Below are 20,581 nucleotides of genomic sequence, written 5' to 3'. Positions count from 1 at the left end.
ACGAACGCCTCATGGTGTTTCATCAGCCTCCTATTATTGCTTAATCTCGACCTGTCCGAATCCCCGGCATCAAAGCCTATAGGCGCTGTCGTGGATCTTGGCTGGTTTCCCAGATTAGTACCAATCTCATCATTTATCCCTACGGCGACCTGTGTAACGGGTGCCTACATATTAACTGTAGTAAGAGCCCGTCGTCCGTCGCCTGTCATGGATCCATCAACGACTCTCTTCACTTTCTTGTTGTGAGTTCGGACCATTTCTTCTTTCTTTTGTTACTTTATTCTCGTTTGTTTGCTTGTTTGCTCCCTTACTTCGCCTCTCGCTGGTCGATTATTAATCCGCTACTTCTGCGGATCGCCTCCTACGGAACCGTTGAGTCGGTTCATTATATCCAATCCAATCCATCTTTACAACAATCGTTCTCTTCAGCAATTGGACCACTTTCACTCCGACTGCGTCAGCTTCATCTCTCAGCATTCCCTTTGTGTTTCAATTATCGAACGCTGTCATTCCATTCTCTACCCCGGATCGGTACACATTACCTAGAAGTGTCTTATTTGCCGTGGTATGCTTCAATTGTCTTATTTTTGTACCCTCGCATGAAAATCATCTGAATCTGGCTCCGTCCCCGACCAGCCCCCCCGGCCTGTGCCTCAAGACATAGACGGACGCCGTGTTTAGGAAAAAAACAAAATATTTGAGTCGCATGTTTTTCTTTTGTATCGAGGGCGTAAAAAGTCGGAGCTGAAGTCAGCGTCCAGCCAGCCTCTAGCTGCAGTGCTTGGTACTGCTAATATGCTATATGCATCAAAATGGGGAAGACAGCTGGGTTTCATTGCAGATGGAAGTCTCTATCTGCAGCTACCTTGGGATCGATCCAAGGGTTCCCTTGTCTCCCCACGATTGCCAGTTTGTTTCTCAGCTTTTACCCCTTGGCCCCGAGGCGTGTGGCTGGCTGTAACGTACTGCAGTGCAGCTTGGTGCAATTTCCCTGCCCTTTTTTCTTTGCTTCTATTCCCCTTCCATGCCGTCACCCGATGGCTTTTAACGACGGCCGCTGACAAGCACCCCCCAGTCAAACTCCCCCTTCGACACAGTCCGTGCAGCTTATTGGGTCGTGGGACAATTTTAGCCAATCTCACCCCATGCAACGAGACATCCGGCGGGGCCGTGATCAGTGGAGAGGTTGCTATTCTTTCCGTGACATTGTCTGTGACGACGTTTCCGTCTCGGCTTCTGCGACGTGCGCTGGCGTAGGCGCTGGAACAAGCTCAAGCTCAGGTACTGGCACAGCACCTTCGTATCCCAACAAGAGGCACGGTGGTCTTAAGATGGGTCATACCTATTATTACTACGTATGTTGTTCTATCCCTTTCGGTATATGCCATCTTATTGCATTGCATTGCACATCACCTCATAACAAACCCATTCCTCTCCCTTGCCTTAAACTAGTGAACCCGACTATATACATCAACACTCGTTTACCCAACCACCGAAACACATTTAATCAACATCGCCTCTCTCACTTATTTCAATTCTTTATTCACTCATTCATTCACTATTTGTTTATTATTTAATCCAGTCATTCATTTATATTAACAATGGGTTTCCAGTATGAGCTAGATGGCTCGGTCGAGACACACGACCCTAGCCTCCCTTCAACCACAGCATGCCCATACCTACCTGGTCAAACTGTCAATACTTTAATCGTTCCTGTCGAGCAGGCTCTCAGGCAGCGAAGTGCTTCTCTCACCTCTATGCGTGCCACCGATCTCAAGACCATGAATCCCGAATCCAAGTACATTACCCCTCGACCTGCACCTTCAGTACCAGCCAACCACATTCCCTACCGGGTTGGCTCATCTCCATCACTAAATCACAAGTCTTCGTCCCGTTCATTATCACCTGCCCCGGCGGCATGGAAGCGCTTGTTTGGTCGAAAGGTGAACTCTGAGGGCGAGCGTGGGCGATCTCCCATCCGCAACGACTTGTCTGGTCCCGCCGAGGATATCGACGAACGTTGCACGACGCCATCAGAGGGTACTCGAACAAGAGATATCTCACCAGAATCTCTTCGACGCTTCCTATCGGATGACCTTCCTCCTCGCCCTGGTTCTAACCTCAGTGAAAGACCATCTCTAGTCATCCCTGAAGATGTAGAGGATAACGAGAACGATGACGACGATAACTTTGCTACTTCAGCAGCATCTGATGGACAGCCCTATGTCACTCGTCTCTCACCCCCTCCCTTCAAGCGAACTATTTCCTCCGAGTCAGTCAGGAGTGATGCCGCTCATTCAAGCACGCTGCCTCTGATCCCTTCAAAACCATCTAGGAAGGACTTGTTAGAGGTCAGCGGTGTGCCTGCATCTGCTGTTCTTCCTTCGCGACCTAGGCTGGAGACTCTTCGGGCTCCTAACTCTCGAATCAACCCTGCCACGAGCTTCTTCTTGTCGCCGGCCACGCCAAACTTTCCTGAAGATGAAGGAAGCAACTTCTTTGATCTTACCGATGATGAGGACGACGTTGTATCAAGCAGCAACAGTGACATCCTCGCATTTCAGCCTGTTCCTGGCATGGCCCCTACTACTGACTCCTTCGAGTGCTACAGTCTCCCGGAGTCTCGGGAACAAGGACGGAAAATTGTCGAGTCCCAATCGGCCTACGCCAAGGTTAACTCTACATCGCTTCTTTCTCGCGGCGACAGCGGAAACTTCCTCGGTGCGCCTATCGATACCGGTCTGGACGACTTTGCGGCCGAGCTGGGCTGGATGGTTGACGTTATTGGCTCCAAGGCCAACTAGTCAGCTACAACATACTCACATAGTATCTGATACGATACAACTTAATTTTGGGCTTCAGCGCCCACCATACTCTATGATAAACATTGTTTCGACGGCGTTCAATACTGGGTTTCAAAAATTTGGGTTCAACATTTGATGAACATAACACAGCGGGATTTGCATTTGGAGTTTTAAAAGGAACAAGAGGGGATGGCGCAAGCATAGGCAGCTCAACGAGATGTCAAACGTACAACAATCCCCAAGGGGTAATAAGAAAAGGATCTGGGCGAATCGAAATAGACGGCCGTGTAACAATGGAATTCCAAAGGAGTATGTGAGGGAAGGGTGGTATGGTTCACGAGACGGACGACATGGCAGTTATCGAAACACGAATCTTGGGCCTAAGACGAGGATTATGGGTTGGACTGATTTGCTCTTATCTGCATGCGTATGTAGATGACATAGCGATCGGCAGGTGGCACAATCTTGGTAGATGAGATAAGACACAATTACAACCAACCTACAACACTGGTTTTACCAGTTACACACTTCTGTTGACACGTCAAATGGTGAATAATCTCAGCCGTGCTTTTGTGCTGTCAAAATGCTTTGTACTCATACATAGTGGTACATATTGTATTCGCTGTCATGTTATAATGCCAATCCCTGCGATTCAACAGCTCTTTATCTATCCAGAAAAAGTACCATAATAGTGATCCATGCAAATCGTCTCGAATATTATTGAGTTGTCTGAAGTGGTGATGGGGGCTTTTCTGCGGTAGTTGGTTGGGGGTTTGTTGGAGTTTGAGCTTTTGGAGTAGGAGTAATATTTGGCGCTTCTGGGGTTGCGGCCGTTGCATTCGTAGCCTTTGTAGGCTGAGTGACTGCCGGCGGCGCCATCTTGGGTTGTATCGTCTGATTAGGCTCAGAGTTTGGTGGTGCGGAAGCCCCTTGTTCGACCCCAGTCATCTTGTCCCCCGTAGTCGGGATACCCGACGGAACATCAGGGGTTTTTGTTTGCGGGTCCTGGGCTTGATCCGGGGCCTTGACAGCATCTTTGCCTTTGAGGCCCTCTTCAGGCGTAGATTTCTTCTCAGGCCCCTTCTTGTCAGGGTTCAGGAAGCGTTCGGGGACGCCTCGTGCAGCATATGTGCCGCTACCGACCCAAGCACCAAGGATGTGGCTCCATCGGTACTCGCCCCGGGTAAGGCGTTGGATCTCCCGATACGCGTAGGCATTATAATAAGGAAGGCCGGTACGCGGATCCCGATACCGAGCGGGATGATTTGTGATTACGCAAAGAGGCGCAGGAGAAGGTTCTGACCAGGGTTAGAGAACGTGACGTTTATTGAAGATCATCCATGCAAACTTACTGGAAAGCTTATTCATCTTGCGGCCAAAGATGATCTGCGTTTGAATACTACGATCCTTGAGGGCGTTGTCGTCGAAGTTCTGGAAGACTATGGCATTGCGAGCTCCGGTCGAGGGCTGAGGAGGTTGCGTTTGAGAGTCAGGGGCTTGGGCTATAGCGGGAGTGTCGGGACTGGTAGACTTGGTTGGGGGAACGGGCGTGATAGTTTTGGGTTGAATATTCGTTGTAGAGGATATGTGTGTAACTCCTGTTGAAGGATTTGACAGAGGGGGTGAGATAGTTGACGGAGGAGTGTTATGAAGAGGAGCAGTTGCAGTGAGTGTAGGAGGCATGGCCCCTTGAGACGTATTTGGTGGTGCCAGGACATTGGATTTGGGATTGCCGAAGCCCATCATGGGGGGCGCATTTCCGTTGATACCAATACCTGGAGGAGGAGCAAGTATGGGTGCTGCTAGAACGCCAGACGGTTTAGAATCTGGTGGGCGAGATAGCCCTGATGGAGGAGCCACGAAGGAATTTGTCGTTGATACTGACCCAGCGGGCGTAGGTGGAGGCGGTGGTGGTGCAGCGAGACCACTTGGTGGAGGATCCTGAGATCGAGGAGGGCTTGGAGCTGGCACGAAGGTCGATGGTAGAGGAGCTGGAGCAGCCAAACTGCTTGGAGGTGTAGGCGGCGGTTGAGGAGGTGGTGGCATAGTCATCGGAGGAGGGATGTCTTCAGTCTTGGGAACCGCTGGAGGAGCACCGCTCGTCTCTGAAGTTGATGGTGCATCTGTGGGTTTCGTGACATCTTCAACAGGTTTAGTAGGAGTAGCTGGTTTTGTGTCTTTGGAGTCAGATGCTGTTATAGGCTCTGCTGACGTTGTGCTTGGTAGTTTGCCCTGTGAAGGTTGCGATCCCTCTTTGGCGTTGACGATTTCACCATTTGTAGCTGGCGTGCCATTTTGACCGTCCTCCTTCTTGTGCTCTATTGGACCAGCTTTCTCCTTGTTTTTGTCTTTATCCTTACCCTTTGCCTTCTCGCCTCTCTTCCTCTTCTCCTTGGCAGGCTCCTCAATCACCATATGCCTTCCCATCCATTCACCAATTCCACTCCAAAAAGTAATAACAGGTCCCTTCAGCGTTCTGTTGTGAAGTGCCGCCAATCTCGCTCGACGTTCTTCCTCACGCTGTTTCTCAGCCTCTTCCCAGCGATTCAGACTCTTGCTATTGCGCTTCTCGACAATGGCTGCCTCTCGTAATCGCTCCTCCTGGGTCATGGGTGGTTTCTTCATCGCCTCCAGCTTGGCAGCTTTCTTCTGCATTTGAGCCAGCTGTTTTATCCGGCGCGCCTCTCGCTCCACCATTTGCTGATGCAGTTGCTCCTTGGAGAGTCGAGTCGTTTGGCGGGAAGAGGCTCGTGTCGGTAGGTCCGCGGCAGACGGCAGCCATGAAGTGCGCTCAGATTTCTTCTTAGGTCGTGGCGCGGGCTTCACAGGTGCAGGCGTTCTCGTTGTAGGATCGATACGGACTTTCTTGCGGAATTTGGCAGGGATGGCTTCTTGCGCCTTTCGCTTGCGCTGGGCAGCGCGACGTTCCTTGGCCTGCTTTTCCAATTCTTTTTCGCCCTCGAGGTCATCATCATTATGGTCGTTCTCGTCTTCATCGTCTGAAGAGTCCATCTGGACATCCGAACCGTTCTCTTCAGCATCGGAAAAGCCCTGGTCGTTCTCGTCTTCGGCGAAAAGCAGTTCGAGATCTGAATCAGGCTCCTCGTTGGCGAGCATCGACTTCATTCTGTTGCCCGCGGTAGAACGGCGCTTTCGAGTTGTAGCCAGCCATTCTATCGTGTCTTCGTTATTATTCTGGCTATCGGTGTCGTTGTTGGGGCCAGCAGCCTTCGAAGCTTCAGCGTCACTGTCGCTGTCACTGAGGCTAGATAACGTGGAAGACAAGGGAGTCCCCATATCGGACGGTTTGGATTCCGTTTCCATCGCGAGTTATCGATTGTCGGGACGAAATGGGCGCAAAGTTATCACATTGCGTATGTTGAACGATATCCAAGTTGATACAATGGAGCGGTGTTGTGCTGTGGCTCGTCGCCTGGTGGGATTGAAGCTAAAGATAGAAGATGCAAGGTTGACGAACGCGTTTTTTGGTGGGGAGAAGACTAGTAGACTTGGGGATGGATTTTTTTTTAGTAGGTTGCTGACATCACGGCAGACGGTCAGGGAGAGGCAAGAAAACTTGAGACCTTTGTCCTAAGTGATGAAAAGACTTGGGCAATTTATTCTAAGTTTAGGAGAATCTTTAATAAGTTCGTTTTTTAACATCCTCTTTTAAGGTCTCATGTTTTCTTGCTCCCTGAGAACGGTGTAATACGATAGGCGCATTCCAGCGACACAATGTTCGCGACGTGTTGAACAGTAACAAATTGTGAATGATTTAATAATAAAATATATTCTGATATTTGATATATCTCATTCGTCTAAATGTGCGACTCTCATATGTAGATCGCATGTGTTCAAAACTGTAGCCCGGTCATTTGTACCTAATCAAACGCCGTATCCTCCAGTATACAAAACAAAAACTCCATCCTCATGATTTTCATGAGTGTATCTAAAACGCTAAACTTATCATGGCTAAACGCTGAGCGGGTCCCTCTATATCGCAGCCAGGTGCCCGGTCAAGAGACAGAAAAACGGAAATCAAGCCGCTATAACAGGCAGAGCTGCGTGTTGCTTCGCCCAATGATCGATGTATGAGATACGAGAGATGGTCTGCACATTCCTGCTAAGATTGGACCCCTCAGTGCCGAGTTCTACATCTCATCTGGGGAAAATTCCATGTCTTCAACAGCCCACTCCTTGCATAACCCAAACCAGTTACGAGTGAGACATCTCTGACTTTCTGGCACGCTCGTGCTAGGAACGTCTTCCATTGTACCTGTGGGCGCAGCCGTGACAGGCACGTTCGTAACCTGGCCAGGTTCAGCTGTTGTTGTGGCCTCAACTTCGTCGCGGCAGCCCCAGAACCTTCCAGGAGTATGGCAAGTCGTCGTAGGAGTAGCATCTACGGTCGTTGTAGTGCTGCTCTCGGTAGTCGTTTTATCCTTGCACCCAAACCAGCCAGGCGTCTTGCAGGTCGACGTGGAGGTCGACGTGGCCGAAGTTGTGGTCGAAGCGGGTGTGGTCTTGTCAAGACAACCCCACCAGCCGGGCGTCTCACAAGTTGAGGTGCGGGTCCGAGTACGGGTAGTCATGGAGGTCGAGGTTGGTGAGGATGATGTTGTGGTGGTTTCGGTGCCATTACTTTCGTACATCTTCCACTGAGCACAGTCCCTACATTCAGGAGTTCGTCTGCACTCGGGAACACCATCGTATTTCTTGATGACATCGTCAATGACAGAACGGATCCGATGTGTACCAATTCCGACCCTCCATCCCTTATCGGCGACAACGTCGTATACACATTCGTAGCCAGCATGGCATGCGCTTTCCATAGCATAGCCGCCATAGGTACAAGAAGCTGTTGCGCCGTTGCATGTTCCGATATAGACAGGGTCTGCAGTGTGACCAAAATGGAATGTGCCTGTGTTCTCGCGCATTTGGGGATAGTCGGCACTAGCACCAGGAGGGACAGGCAGACCCAGTCTGGAAGCTGGAAGCGCCTCTGGGACGGCTTCAAATGTAACGACGGGAAGACCATATGTCATACCCAGCATCGAGGTGACGGCGCCACCAAGCGAGTGCCCTGTCAGCCAGACTTGGGCATCAGGATAGAGTTCTGTGACATTCGAGTATAGCTCGCGGGCAGCGCCATAGTAGCGGTTCTCTTCCCTTAGAGCCTGGACAACACAAGTGTTGTTGCATGAATACGTGCCTGTGGCACAATCACAGACTTGATGCCAGGTCCACTGACCTTGTTGGGCACAACAGCAGCTGAAGAACAGGTTGTCGTTGACCTTGTCATTGGTTGTGGTGCCTTCTCCGTCAAAAACAGCCATCGACGTGCCTTTCAATCCGATGACAATAGTCGAGTTCGTATCATCAACAAAAATATGGCCGCGAAGACCATCAGACTCCCATCCGAAATCGGCGCTGCGATTCCATCTTTCTCCAACATCCTCCCAATCGGTTTCTGTTTCATCTTTGACGTACGCGTTGGCCGTCATAATAGCCAAGGTCAAAACAGTGTCCTTATCTTTGATGTCGGGTGAAGAAACCTGATCCATAGTCCATGCTGATGCATCAAGCACAGCCGCGTATCCTCTCTGCCGAGACTCAGCGACCATAGGGTCGACGACGGATGGCCTCCGGTCTACTAGACGCTGGATTGTCTGGGGATGGCTCTTGGCTTTTAACTGAGAGACATCATATTCGCCGTATTCGTCTTCTGCAGCTAGGTAGACTCTTGACTCGTCATGAACAACATCTCGCTTCCGATGAAGGCCTGGGTGGAGATGTGTGCCATGATGGTAGATGTGCCGAAGGCTGAAGGTATGCTCAGCGGGTGCAGGAACTTCTGGCGATACTGGAAGTGCTGGCCCAGGAGGTAACAGGACGTCGTCGTGGAATCGGTCGCCGATGTCATTGTGAGCAGACGATGGCGAGAAGGCGAGGAATGATAGCAACAAGGCAGCGGTTACGCGGCCAGTCGAGGCGCATCGAGAGCCCGACAGTCGGGAGCGGCGATTTGTTGCCATGAGGGTATTGACCATCCTACTGAGCAGAAGGAAAGACGCATATACGATTTGAGTTGAAGTTTGTTGAGTAGGTTGATGGAAAGCAGAGAAAGGTATTGATAGTAGTAGATCATGAAGATGGATGGATGAAGGCGGCGACTGTTATCAAGCCTATGATGTTATGCACCTTATCGCTGGAAGTGGAGACTGGAGACCGGAGAAAGGGTCACATGGAGGGCCGACATAGGCAATGTTGGGGAACTAATAGTGCACGGGGCCTAAGGACTCGGCGATGACTTGCTATTTTGTCGATTTGGTTGAATTCACATGCTACCTACCTTGCATTGTTTACCTCATTCTATGGATTTCTGCGCAATACTGGTATTCACACAGATATTGCAATTACTCGTGGTGTCATTAGCGACAGTTAAGGTTCCATGCAATGGGTGGTTAGGTCATCAGCAATTTAGCTTCTGTTACCAAGAGCAGACAGCTAAGAGGATGCACAGAGACTTGGATGTCACAATATAAATTGAATTTTAGCTTCCCCATTCGATATTCAATTCTGGGCCTCTTAAGCTGTCTGTCTACCTTATAAGTTACCGCGTTATCAGCTTTCAAGTCGGCACCTATGATATTGTGTTAATGCCTCCAACCAGTGAGACATGGAGTAACATATAACTAAAGTGGGGCATCTTATAGTGGCCGCGTGAAGACGCGCGCCGACCGCGACCTGAACCTTTAAGCTGAGGGTGCACTCAAATTTCAGACTAAACCGTGCCTTGCATCCAATCGTAACACATCGTCACCTCACAAGGACGACAGCATCTTCTTGTCGCAGCATATTTCCGCGCATATAAAGCTTTCTATCAGTCGCCAAAATGACTGCTATGTATGTGATTTCTCATAATTCCCCCTTTTCTCTCGCCACAGATCTTGAGGTTGCTCGATCCTTTGATGGCCCTCATAAGCATTGCCGCAGCAACAGCTAGCTAACAAAGCCATCAAAATCACAGCGAGAGCTTCGATAACATCTACTTGGATCTCTCCAAGGAGAGCGGAAAGTGCAGATTCGCAGAGACCGGTTTCGGATGGAAGCCTGTGGGCGGCGGCGATACCTTCACCCTCGATCACAACAACATCGCCTCTGCACAATGGAGTCGCGCTGCCAAGGGCTATGAGATCAAGATTGTACAGCGCGCCAAATCCGGCATAATCCAGCTCGATGGCTTCCAACAAGAAGATTACGACCGCCTTGCCAAGGTCTTCAAGAACTGGTACAGCACTGTCCTTGAGAGCAAGGAGCATGCACTGCGAGGCTGGAACTGGGGCAAAGCCGAGTTTTCCAAGTCCGAACTCACATTCAGCGTCCAAAACCGGCCCGCATTCGAATTGGCCTACTCGGAAATTGGAAACACCAACCTCGCTGGCCGCAACGAGGTGGCAGTAGAGATGGCACTCCCTGATACAGGCGCTAATGCCCAGCTCGGTGGTGCCAGGTCGAAAGGATCCAAGGCTGCCGCTGGTCGGGACCAGCTTGTCGAGATGCGATTCTACATCCCTGGTGTTACGACTCGCAAGGAGGCTGAAGGAGAGGACGCAGGCAGCGATGCCGGTAACGACGAGCAGGAAAAGAATGCCGCTACTCTGTTTTATGAGACTCTGATTGACAAGGCTGAGATTGGCGAGACTGCTGGCGATACTATCGCCACTTTCCTGGATGTCCTACATCTCACGCCCAGGTATGCCCAGTTTTCTGCCTGTTTTGTGCCCACGCTAATACATTATCTATAGAGGTCGTTTTGATATCGACATGTACGAAGCCTCTTTCCGACTCCGAGGCAAAACCTACGACTACAAGATTCAATACGAGGCCATCAAGAAGTTCATGGTACTTCCAAAGCCTGACGAGGTGCACTACATGCTTGTTATGGGTCTGGATCCGCCCCTGCGTCAAGGTCAAACGCGATACCCCTTCGTTGTGATGCAGTTTAAGAAGGACGAGGAAGTCACTATTGACCTTAACTTGAACGAGGACGAGCTTAAGAGCAAGTACCAAGACAAGCTGGAACCTCATTACGAGGAACCCCTCCACCAAGTTGTCGCCAAGATCTTCCGTGGTCTGGGTAACAGGAAGATTTCATCCCCTGCCAAGGACTTCATCACGTATGTCCCCTGTTTTCTGCTGCGCCATGAGATTACTGACTCGCGTGCAGACACCGCAGCCAATACGGCATCAAGTGCTCTATCAAGGCAAGCGAGGGTTTCCTCTACTGTCTGGAGAAGGCCTTCATGTTCGTGCCCAAGCCCGCTGTCTACATCGCCTACGAACAGACACAATCGGTTACTTTCTCTCGTGTCAGCGGAGCTGTTTCAGCACTATCGACATTTGACATCACAGTTCTCTTAAAGAATGGTGCCGGCTCGTCCCAGTTCAGCAATATCAGTCGTGAGGACCTCAAGGCCCTTGAAAGCTTCTTCAAGCTCAAAGGATTGCGGGTCAAGAACGAGATTGACGAGGATGCCAACCTCCTTGCTGCCGCCCTCGATCAGCAGATGGATGACTCCGAGGACGAAGTTGCCGCCAAGGCTGATCGTGGCTCCGCTGATGAGGATGAGGAGAGCGTGGATGAGGACTTCCGAACTGATAGCGAAAGCGATGTAGCAGAGGAGTACGACAGTGCCCACGAGAGCTCTGGCTCAGGCAGTGACGAGAGCAATGTGGATGAAGATGAAGAACGGGATGATGATGACGAGGACGCTGAAGAGGAGCGTCCCAAGAAGAAGAAGAAGACAGGCTAAACGTAGCATACCTAGGCATGTGGTTACGGAGTGCGTGTGTGTCCTTGAAGTGAGACACGTGAGCAGTTTAATGGGAGCGGGACTAGGAAAAACTCTTGGGGCGTTTGGGCTAGAAAGACGATTTGACACTTCCACCTGGGTTCATGTAGTCGTAAATTTTTCCAATTACAATTATTTCCGCTTTGATAGTTTGGCCAGCAAGTTGCCTTTCTGCACGACTCATGTTGAGAACAACTTTGCGGTGAGTATTGGTCATGACATCCATGGCATTGACATATAGTAGACCAGACTAGATCGATTGAGGCTAGATGAAATTAAGCTTGCTTTACGCCGAGTTTCTTATTATGGAACATTATTCATCAACAAACTATAATAATAATAAGTCATCGAGTTGAAAGAGCCTCGGGATGTCCTTCAGCCTGTAACATACCTATCTACTGCAGGCTCGTAATTGATCAAGCCATCTGGGGTATTCCTTGTCCTCGACACCTGGAGAGGGGTACATTTGGATCGCCCGTCAGTTGTCAGCCGCAAAGAGCTAGTGACGACTATTAAGAGAAACCCCCCATAAAATCTTATCGTCGGCTTTACAACGAACAGTCTAATTACCATCGTATCAGTCTCTGTTATGGTGCGCTCACGAGTCGCAAACAACATACGAGCGCCAAGGCAAATACGTAAATAGGTACACTACCTACCTAGCTAACAGTTCTGTTGAAGAAAAGAAAATATGGATGGATATTCTCCGGAAGGCTGGCTGCTTACTGTAGATCACGATCCTGCACTGTCGTGTGCGTTCCTGTACACCCAATGCGAGTCTTGCTGATTCTATAGGTGGAGACGGATAGTTGCTGAACGCTCTCGGTTTGGCTCCGACGATCAGGGGTGGCCCTTGATCGGCGATGACAGGTTAAGAGACTAAGATATACTGCAAAGCTGAGGTACGTAGAACTCTTGCAATACTTGAAGGTGATCTGATACCAAAGCCTCGTGGTGATGTTGATCAGCTCAATGCACCAAGATTTGGTGTCATAGAAATTGCCCTTTCTGGTAATAATAACGAGATCCGAGGGCTAAAATTCAAAGTCTCGTATTATTGGGTATATTTGGAGAAAAAAGGTGCCATTCAAAGGTCCAAGACCTTGTCGTTTAAGGTTTGGACAAAGATCAGATCAGCCGGGGCCAGGGGTGTAAGCGAAGTTTTGCTTCTGCCGAAGTTCAGCGTAACATGGAGCGCAGTAAATGAAAAAGAAGAGAGAAAAAAACATTTTTCATGTATTACCGCATTAGTATGTGACAGCTCACACACTCCGGCTCCGACGTGGGTTCACAGGAGGGGGGCCGTATCCGAGTCAGCGCATTGAATTGGCCGGGCCGTTGGTAGGGTCACCTTGGAAATGCCTGGCTAATTGTCGTGTGAAGGATGGGAGCCTGCAGATGAATATTTGTGTCCCGTCAGCGATAATGCACGAGAGGGTTCTGACAACCTGAACGACCGGCTACTCGGCCTGCAGAACCGAGGATCAGGGGTACCTTGAGCATGGAGCCTGGAGGGTATCACAAATAATGCCTGGGTCCTATAACAGAAGGCCCCGTCAGTCGAAGGGGAGTAGTCTGTTCGAGTCGAATATCCATGATCTGACCCTTCCAGGGTTCTTAGGAGCGCTCGCTATCGCTGTCTTCCGCAGAACAAGCTTTTGAGTTATAGAAAACGTTTTCTTACATGAGTTCAAGACGTAACTATGACTTGCTGGACCTGAACTGAATCTGTGTAAGTGACAGGGAAGTTGACCTGTCACGATCTCTATAAATCCTTCGTCTTTTCGAGCAATTCCTTCGGTTTCCCGTCGAGTAACTAAACTAACACCACAATTCTCCTGTCCGTTACCTACCTTGCTTTATACTACATCCAACTTTCCTCCTCATCAGCTCCACACACAACGCGCACATCGTGTAATACCTGGCTGGCATGAAGAAGGTACCCGTTCTGCGTCGCACCTTCCCAAACACCTTACTCCCCGTGCAGGACAGGGCAGGCGCAGGGTTGGTAGTTACCTACCTAGGCACAGTAGGTATCTGAGGTGTATGCGGCATCCAGTCCATTCTTCCATAAGTTGTCCTAGGAAAGTGCGGCTGCCTTCCGAAAGGACTCTTTCCTCTGTTTCAGACGGTTGACTAATTCCGCCTGTATTTGATCCATCCCAAGAACTTCCCCTCACAAGGCAACTTACTCGCGGCCGAATGTAGATCAGGGCTGAATATGACCTATACAACATTTTCGATATGAATTGTCAGGGCTGAGCAAGCCACACAAACCATTATGCAAGCCCTGCCACTACATAATCGATTGTCTGTTTCACAAGAGGAGAAGCAGCTCCGGGCTAACTGCACTCTGCATAGGGTGAAGAGGGATGTATTCCTCCTGCTTTCCGAAGTGACGTTGGCTGTCGGCCAACGACTGGTCTGCGCCATCTCGGTCGACGAGCATAACTTGTTCACACTCTACAGCGAACTCAGCGCCATCAGAAAAAAAGAAATGTCACCGCCGAAAAGAGGAAACGAGACCCAGAAACAGTGACGTCGAACAAAAGGGCTAAGAAAGACTACCGCCACGAAGACGGCAGCGATAGATGGACATGGTTTAGCCCACAAAAAACCGTTGTCTTTCCCGTCCGTCATGTTCAATCCTAACGACGCCCCCCCAAAACGACATATCAGCTCAACGGCCAACAACCACATCCGGCTCCATTAGTCCCCAATTCCCCTCGAAACGTCTTAGCTTCATCATCCAACCGTGAATCCCTTTAGCCCAGGGTCCTCTTTTCCCAGGCATGGCATACATTTTCGTTGGGTGGGCTACAGGCTTGCGGCCCCCTCCCCCCTGGTTGTAGCCAGCCACCCCCCCCGCTCCTCGGTTGCGAACTTGGATCAGACCACCATAATACAGACATATACATACGGAATTGTGTGGTCAGTACGCGGTCTGATTTGGATCAGAAGCCATCCGTACCTGGTTGGAGTGTTCCTGTCAAAATTACCAAATCAATGGAACCATCTAGTTACAGTTATCATCTCCGTGCTGCTGGATCCGAAACAACCGGGCCACCATACGAAGTCATAGCAAAATGAAGAAACTCGTGGTATCATCTAGTATCACGATGGCCGTGCCTCAGTCACCTGGTCTTTATTCCCAGTATGCCCAGTGAGCTTCTCGACTTACGAGTGGTCCTTCTTTCGATGAGCCACGAGGATACCTGGACTGGTCGAGCTCTGGCACTTGACAGAGCGGACTCTTGGCTTTTATGAGAGATAACGGATGAATAACGTCCTTCTCTCTCCAGTTTAGAACGGGCAAGAGCCTTGTGGAGTGGCCGGATAGCCTAGTTTAAGAAGATCCAGATCTGACCGCTCACAATTGTTACTACAACATGATTCGGCATCGCGCCAAACTGACAGAACTCGGAGAACGACACTGACAGGGAAGATATAGGCGCCTCAAACATGCACTCTTCCGCGCTTGACATGTGAGCGGTAGGGCTTGTCAAGCCAAGATGTCCAATAAAGGCTGGATGGGCAAGGTCTCGATATGTGCCGATCACTTTTACAGAGCACGAATGCCCCAAGTACCACTTACAATCGGTCCCCGTCCCCTTCCCGGACCTAATCCCAGCCCCGGTTTCCTGTCTCCTCCCCCCAAAGGAGTCCACCTATTTCCCAGGTCCAATTCCAGCTCATGTTTCCCAGAAGCTGTCCCCAAGTCCCCCTTTGGGCGGTAAAGGCGGGGGTACTGGCCAATTCGATTGTCGAGTTAATGCAAACACAATCAGGGCGTCGACTTGAATCCACACATGGCTCCTCCATCATTCAGCATTGGCTTTCCCACGGCCACGGATTCATACCAGCCACATCTTCCTATTGGAAGCCTAATAGTTCACGTGGGGAAGGGACGAGAAGCTTGTCCTGCTTTGACACAACACCATCAGGTTGCCCTATGTTATTTTTGACAAAACAGATCTCACCACATCCTATAACTAGGGCGAATGCGTGAGCACGCCAGAGTGTAGTCATCAAGGGCCTCGAACCATATTACCGCTCAGGCCTCGGGACAACGTTGGATGTCCCCGTGACTAGTCACTCGACTCTCACAGCCTCAGGGGAAGAGGCGATAGACGGAGGAGGAGAAGGAAAGGGGCCGGAGGCCAAAGTACGAGAAAAGGAAAGGTCACCACGAGGATACACAGTCGATAGTGCGGCTGAAGAGGGAACCTGTGAGTAAAGATGTGACGATCTGGGCAAATGTCACCCAACCCAGCATGTGCTCTGACGTTAACAATGGTGTGAAGCAGGTACGCGGAGCGGCAGTGAGGAAGACCTTGAATGCCGTTAGTGGAAACGAAAGGCACGGCCACTCATTCGCTCATCATCTGAGAAAGAATTAAGGGCCGGAAAAGACATTCGATCCGTCACCTAATAGGTGACCGATTGTCTCGTGGTGCCGAGAAATCTCTTCGGTGGGGTGACATTCTATCTTGTGTTTGGTGGGAGCACGAGACTACCGTACAGCATCGCCCCTCCTGGAATGGGAATAGGGCCCTCGATCTTCTAATTTGCTTGTTGGATGCAAATCGGCGTCCGTGGTGCTAGAACTATTGAGCAGGTTCTAGTGACGTCGGAGTCTGCGGCTTCAAATTGCTGTATAAGCAGTCGGGTCCCTTAAACTACCAACCTCCGTGGTGAAGCACGGTGCCGGCCACGGGCCCAGGCCGACTGAATCATCAGAAGTTGTTTATCAAGACGTTCACTGATCGAAGCTCGATCGCACTTCCACTCGACATCATACCTTGATCCTTGGATCACAATCGACGACCAATTGCTATTAAAGTGACAGCCAGGGCACGCCTGGTTGCATAGGCAAAAGCGATACCCGGCCCACTCCTCCAAACACCTAAACACAAGAGCCGGACGAACACTCGAGTGGCTACGCAGATCCTGAATTTGCTGCAGCCTCCGACCTCCAATCCCACCATGGCGGGGGATCATAGCGAGGACCAGTCATTCTATGACTTTCTCATAGAAGAGCCAGAGGTACGTTAATTGACGACGAGGCGACGGGTGGAGAGTGTACTGCTGCCCCCTTGTGCGATGTGAATTAAAGTTGAAGAGGTAAGTTTGGCCAGTTGGAGATATCCTGTCGAGGTCAATGCTCAATAGCATGTCATGGCTGCAGCAAAGCAGCTGAGACATGTCAACACCATGCATCAGGCCAGTGGCTAAGTCTCGACCCAACCGGTGTCTGTCTCGATTCCGTCTCTCCCGAATAATGACTCGAGCTATTGAATCATGGTTTGTTGTCGCGCCCTAGTTTTCCAATGGTACCACAGAAAAACTCGTTTAGAAGAGGCCATTTTTCGCAAAAGTTTCCTCGTCAAACGAGACGCATTCAATTCAATAGCTCAGGGGCAAAAGAAACGACGGGGGAAAAGAGCTGAAGCGAGTCGAGACCAGGAAGACAGTAGAGTGGCAATTTTGAGACAGAAAACAGGAGATGAAAGAGAAGAGTGAACAATCAGTGAAGATGGAATAAAGTCTAACGTTTGGCGTTTCCGCTGGAGCAGATGATAGCGCCGGCGCCACCCGGTCATTTCCCACATCAACAGCCCATTTCGTCGCCGAATCGAACCAGCCGCGATGCGCCGCCGCGGCCAGAACCGACCGAAATCGAGACCCACCATCACGCGAATCCAAACGCAAATCATCACTCGGGTCCGGTGACCTTACCGGGCCCGGTACTCGGAATGCAACTGCCGGGCACCGTTCCTGAATCGTCACGTGCACAATCACGCGCTCATCTTGAAATTGACCTTGATATCGACTTACACGCGCAGCAACACCCCCATGGTTCCCATCTATCTCATGGTGCGCATCCCCAGGCGCATGGAATTCATGGTCACGGCCATGGCCATGGAGCTCATTCAGCTCAGAGTTCAGCGAGCCTTCCGCCCGCTGGGTTTGCAAGTCACATCCCTCCCGCCTCTTCTGGCCCAATGTCGATGGATTGGAGCATGTACCATGTTCCTCCAAGTTTGCAGCTAAATCACCCTCAGTTTGATTTTGAGATCCCGGGGCATATGGGCGTTGTTGGACATCCGAATCATCTTTCGCATGCGCCGACAGATCCAGCCTCGTTTTCGTACGGAAGCAATCTCGTTTCACCTTCAAGCATTCACCCGAATAGTGCCCACTTCGATACCGGCGTTCCAAATCAATGGGACGATTCTATGAGCCATGATGCCAGCACTCCAAAAGTGCGCACCCCCGTTCATCTTGTTGCCAGCAACCCCTGGGCCGAGATAGACGAGCCTACAGCAGACAATAATGCGACACCTGCTTCTCGTCCACGAAAGACTCCTCGACCGAGACGACAAAAGAAAGAGGCTCGCAAACTATCGGACGCTTCTCAAGGGGCTATGAGTAGCAGTACTGGTGGGACAGCACCTTCGATATCCGATGCTGCCAGTCCCAGCTCTGCGTCGCAGAACAGCCGTGCCAGTATTGGCTCCAAATCCGTGTCCATAGCCTCGACAGCATCGACAGCATCTAGCCGCCAAAGCAAGCTCCGCAGTGCTTCTCGGACATCCAAAAACAGTCGAGACAAGCCCAACGATACTCCCGAAGACCGTCGAACACGAGCCTCTCATAATCTCGTCGAGAAGCAATATCGAAATCGCCTCAATGCTCAGTTCGAATCTCTCCTCTGTGCGCTACCCGACCAAGTCCGCCATGGAGAAAGTAGCAGCGGCAATGGAAACGAGGATAACGAATCCGACCATGCAAATGATGCTGACAGACGTGTCAGTAAGGGCGAGGTGCTTGAAATGGCTCGCAAGCATATTCAAGCACTAGAACGTGAGAGGAATCAACTCGAACTCGAAAACCTTGAGCTTCAAGGCAGCCTACGACGACTCAAAGAATCAAACTCTGAAAGCGCAGCATCCTCATCAGGACAAGAGAACTCTGTCGAACCCGACACAAATAAGGATCCCAAAAGGGAGCGGGATGATGATGAGAAAGAAGGCTCCTAACGAACAACATATTATGGGTATAGGAAGGCAAGAATTGCACACTGCATCCAAGCTTTTGGGGAGGCAGGCTTCTCAGACGACATGTTCATGAGTGAATATATGTTTGATAAGTTTGCATCTCTCTTTAACCGCTTCATGCATGCCGTCTTCATATTCCTATTGCTGTTTGATTATCCTTTGGCCTGCTTCATTTGTTCGCACAGCATGTTGGTCCCATGACAATTTGTTTGACGTGGACACTGCTTACCCATGCGACCTATTACCAGACGTCCTGTTGATATTCGTTTTCATGGTTTTGGTTCTCAAGTTGTGGCAAGTTCAAAAGGGGCGTGGCGCTCAGGCAGTATCACGAATGGAAGTGACTATGTCCTCTGGGGGTTACTTGCTTATATGTTTGTTTGGTCTTGTATGTTTGTTTTTGATATTCCTTTTGCATTCTCTCACTTAGACATGTTGTTTGGTTGTCCTTGTTACACCTCCTTGCCTCACTACCCATGCCATCCTTTCTTTGGACTTACGACTCACATGACACAAAAGCCTCAACACCCCACAGCACATAGAGACATGGGCTTGAATTGATTGGACTGGACGCATGTTCTGTATTACATCATGTTGCCACGCCTTCCTACTTGAATCTTCTTGTTGTCTACGTTGGTGTGAAGCATTGGGATTCTAGGAGGGAGCTCTAGTTTGGTGTTTTATATGGAGCAGGCACGGGAGGGCAGAAGGAAAAAAGAAAGACTTTAGAAAATGGGAAGGGATAGACATGGCTTTTGAGCATGGGTTATATGACACTGGCTTATCAGAGACATGTCAGTCTATAATCAAGTTCATGGAATAGACTTATGGTTGCGGTTTGAAATTCATTCCACAATTATGCATGACAAGCATCTTGGCTTGACCTCCTTAATTTTAGTGTACGTTGGCACTACCTTGAAGAAACTATTCAAGAGTTCGAAATTTAGCCTGGAGAGCTACATCAGCCAATGTCATGAGCAAGACGTTGTCGTATACTCTTGGTTCCCGAATCGCCTTGCGTTGCGTGAACCACTGCATTCAATGCGACCCCTGACGGATGACATGACATGCAATGCAGAGATTCAGAGGCAGACATCATCTCAAAGAATGCATCAGAATTTTCAGTCGTTCAATAAAATAAGTTGGTCACTTGGCATGCGAATTAATGAATGCTTGGTTGTTAAACTTCAACATTTTTTTAGCCATTTTTAACTTAGTATATATACAAAGAGCAAGTAAATGTCTCAAAGTCAGCGCGCTTAGCAGAAATGCATTTTTGGCTGTGGTGCCGGTATGTTGTACAAGATAGCTTACTGCTCTGTGCCGCTGATTTTTGTCTAAATGTTCATAAATCCATCACTCATCATAACTGGAAATATTGCGCCAGTTGGTTCCCAAAGGTCTCTCGCATAGAGCTTGGCCTTGTTCTCACCCATTGGCCGACCCCCCAGTGGTCGACCCCGAAAAAGACATTGCAGTAAAGATAAAAACATAAAAACACACCCAATGCCTTGTTTAGCTTTTGAGTACCTCCCCCAATGCCCTGAACTGCTTTCTGCAGATCAAAAGTACGCCTTAAATGACCTTGTTGCCCGAGGCTGAAGGTCAAGGCCTGAAAGCCGGACCGTAGGACTAGAGACCCAAGTATAGAATACCTTTCACAGCGAAGCTCAAACCCATACAAAAGAAATCCAACCACGGGCTGACACACCCAGGAGCACAGTATCTTGTGTAAAAGCAGTGTAAAGGCGACATATGCCGCACGTGAGAGAGAGAGAGAGAGAGAGAGTGATGAGACGGAAATAAAAGAAAGCTGCCTCAAGTGTTGAGGTCGAAAACAGGTAACTAATCAACATGGAGG

The 20,581-nt window shown here is 49.9% G+C and overlaps 5 protein-coding genes across 5 annotated transcripts; 3 read left to right on the top strand and 2 right to left on the bottom strand.

Moving 5' to 3' along the window:
- Positions 1 to 207: 207 nt before the first annotated feature.
- On the top strand, positions 208 to 2,804 carry FMAN_08052 (uncharacterized protein; the record flags this gene model as incomplete). Its single annotated transcript, XM_041821479.1, has 3 exons — positions 208 to 242; positions 1,076 to 1,355; positions 1,614 to 2,804. 3 exons carry the CDS (start codon positions 208 to 210, stop codon positions 2,802 to 2,804), a joined length of 1,506 nt encoding a protein of 501 aa, XP_041687255.1.
- A 717-nt stretch (positions 2,805 to 3,521) lies between these two features.
- On the bottom strand, positions 3,522 to 6,128 carry FMAN_08051 (uncharacterized protein; the record flags this gene model as incomplete). Its single annotated transcript, XM_041821477.1, has 2 exons — positions 3,522 to 4,102; positions 4,157 to 6,128. The coding sequence occupies 2 exons, from the start codon at positions 6,126 to 6,128 to the stop codon at positions 3,522 to 3,524; spliced, it is 2,553 nt and encodes an 850-aa protein (XP_041687254.1).
- Positions 6,129 to 6,955: 827 nt separating this feature from the next.
- On the bottom strand, positions 6,956 to 8,839 carry FMAN_08050 (uncharacterized protein; the record flags this gene model as incomplete). The annotated part of the gene is made up of 1 exon (XM_041821476.1): positions 6,956 to 8,839. One exon carries the CDS (start codon positions 8,837 to 8,839, stop codon positions 6,956 to 6,958), a length of 1,884 nt encoding a protein of 627 aa, XP_041687253.1.
- An 860-nt stretch (positions 8,840 to 9,699) lies between these two features.
- FMAN_08049 (putative POB3 protein, that binds to DNA polymerase I) lies at positions 9,700 to 11,620 on the top strand (the record flags this gene model as incomplete). Its single annotated transcript, XM_041821475.1, has 4 exons — positions 9,700 to 9,710; positions 9,835 to 10,560; positions 10,613 to 10,984; positions 11,035 to 11,620. 4 exons carry the CDS (start codon positions 9,700 to 9,702, stop codon positions 11,618 to 11,620), a joined length of 1,695 nt encoding a protein of 564 aa, XP_041687252.1.
- A 5,025-nt stretch (positions 11,621 to 16,645) lies between these two features.
- FMAN_08048 (uncharacterized protein) lies at positions 16,646 to 18,702 on the top strand (the record flags this gene model as incomplete). Its single annotated transcript, XM_041821474.1, has 2 exons — positions 16,646 to 16,705; positions 17,278 to 18,702. The coding sequence occupies 2 exons, from the start codon at positions 16,646 to 16,648 to the stop codon at positions 18,700 to 18,702; spliced, it is 1,485 nt and encodes a 494-aa protein (XP_041687251.1).
- Between the last annotated feature and the right edge of the window lie 1,879 nt (positions 18,703 to 20,581).

The sequence above is a fragment of the Fusarium mangiferae genome (assembly GCF_900044065.1).
Source record: "Fusarium mangiferae strain MRC7560 genome assembly, contig: FMAN_scaffold012, whole genome shotgun sequence".
Taxonomy (NCBI): Eukaryota; Fungi; Ascomycota; class Sordariomycetes; order Hypocreales; family Nectriaceae; genus Fusarium; species Fusarium mangiferae.
Note: the sequence above shows the minus strand (reverse complement) of the source record. Positions and strands in the feature narration are given on the sequence as shown.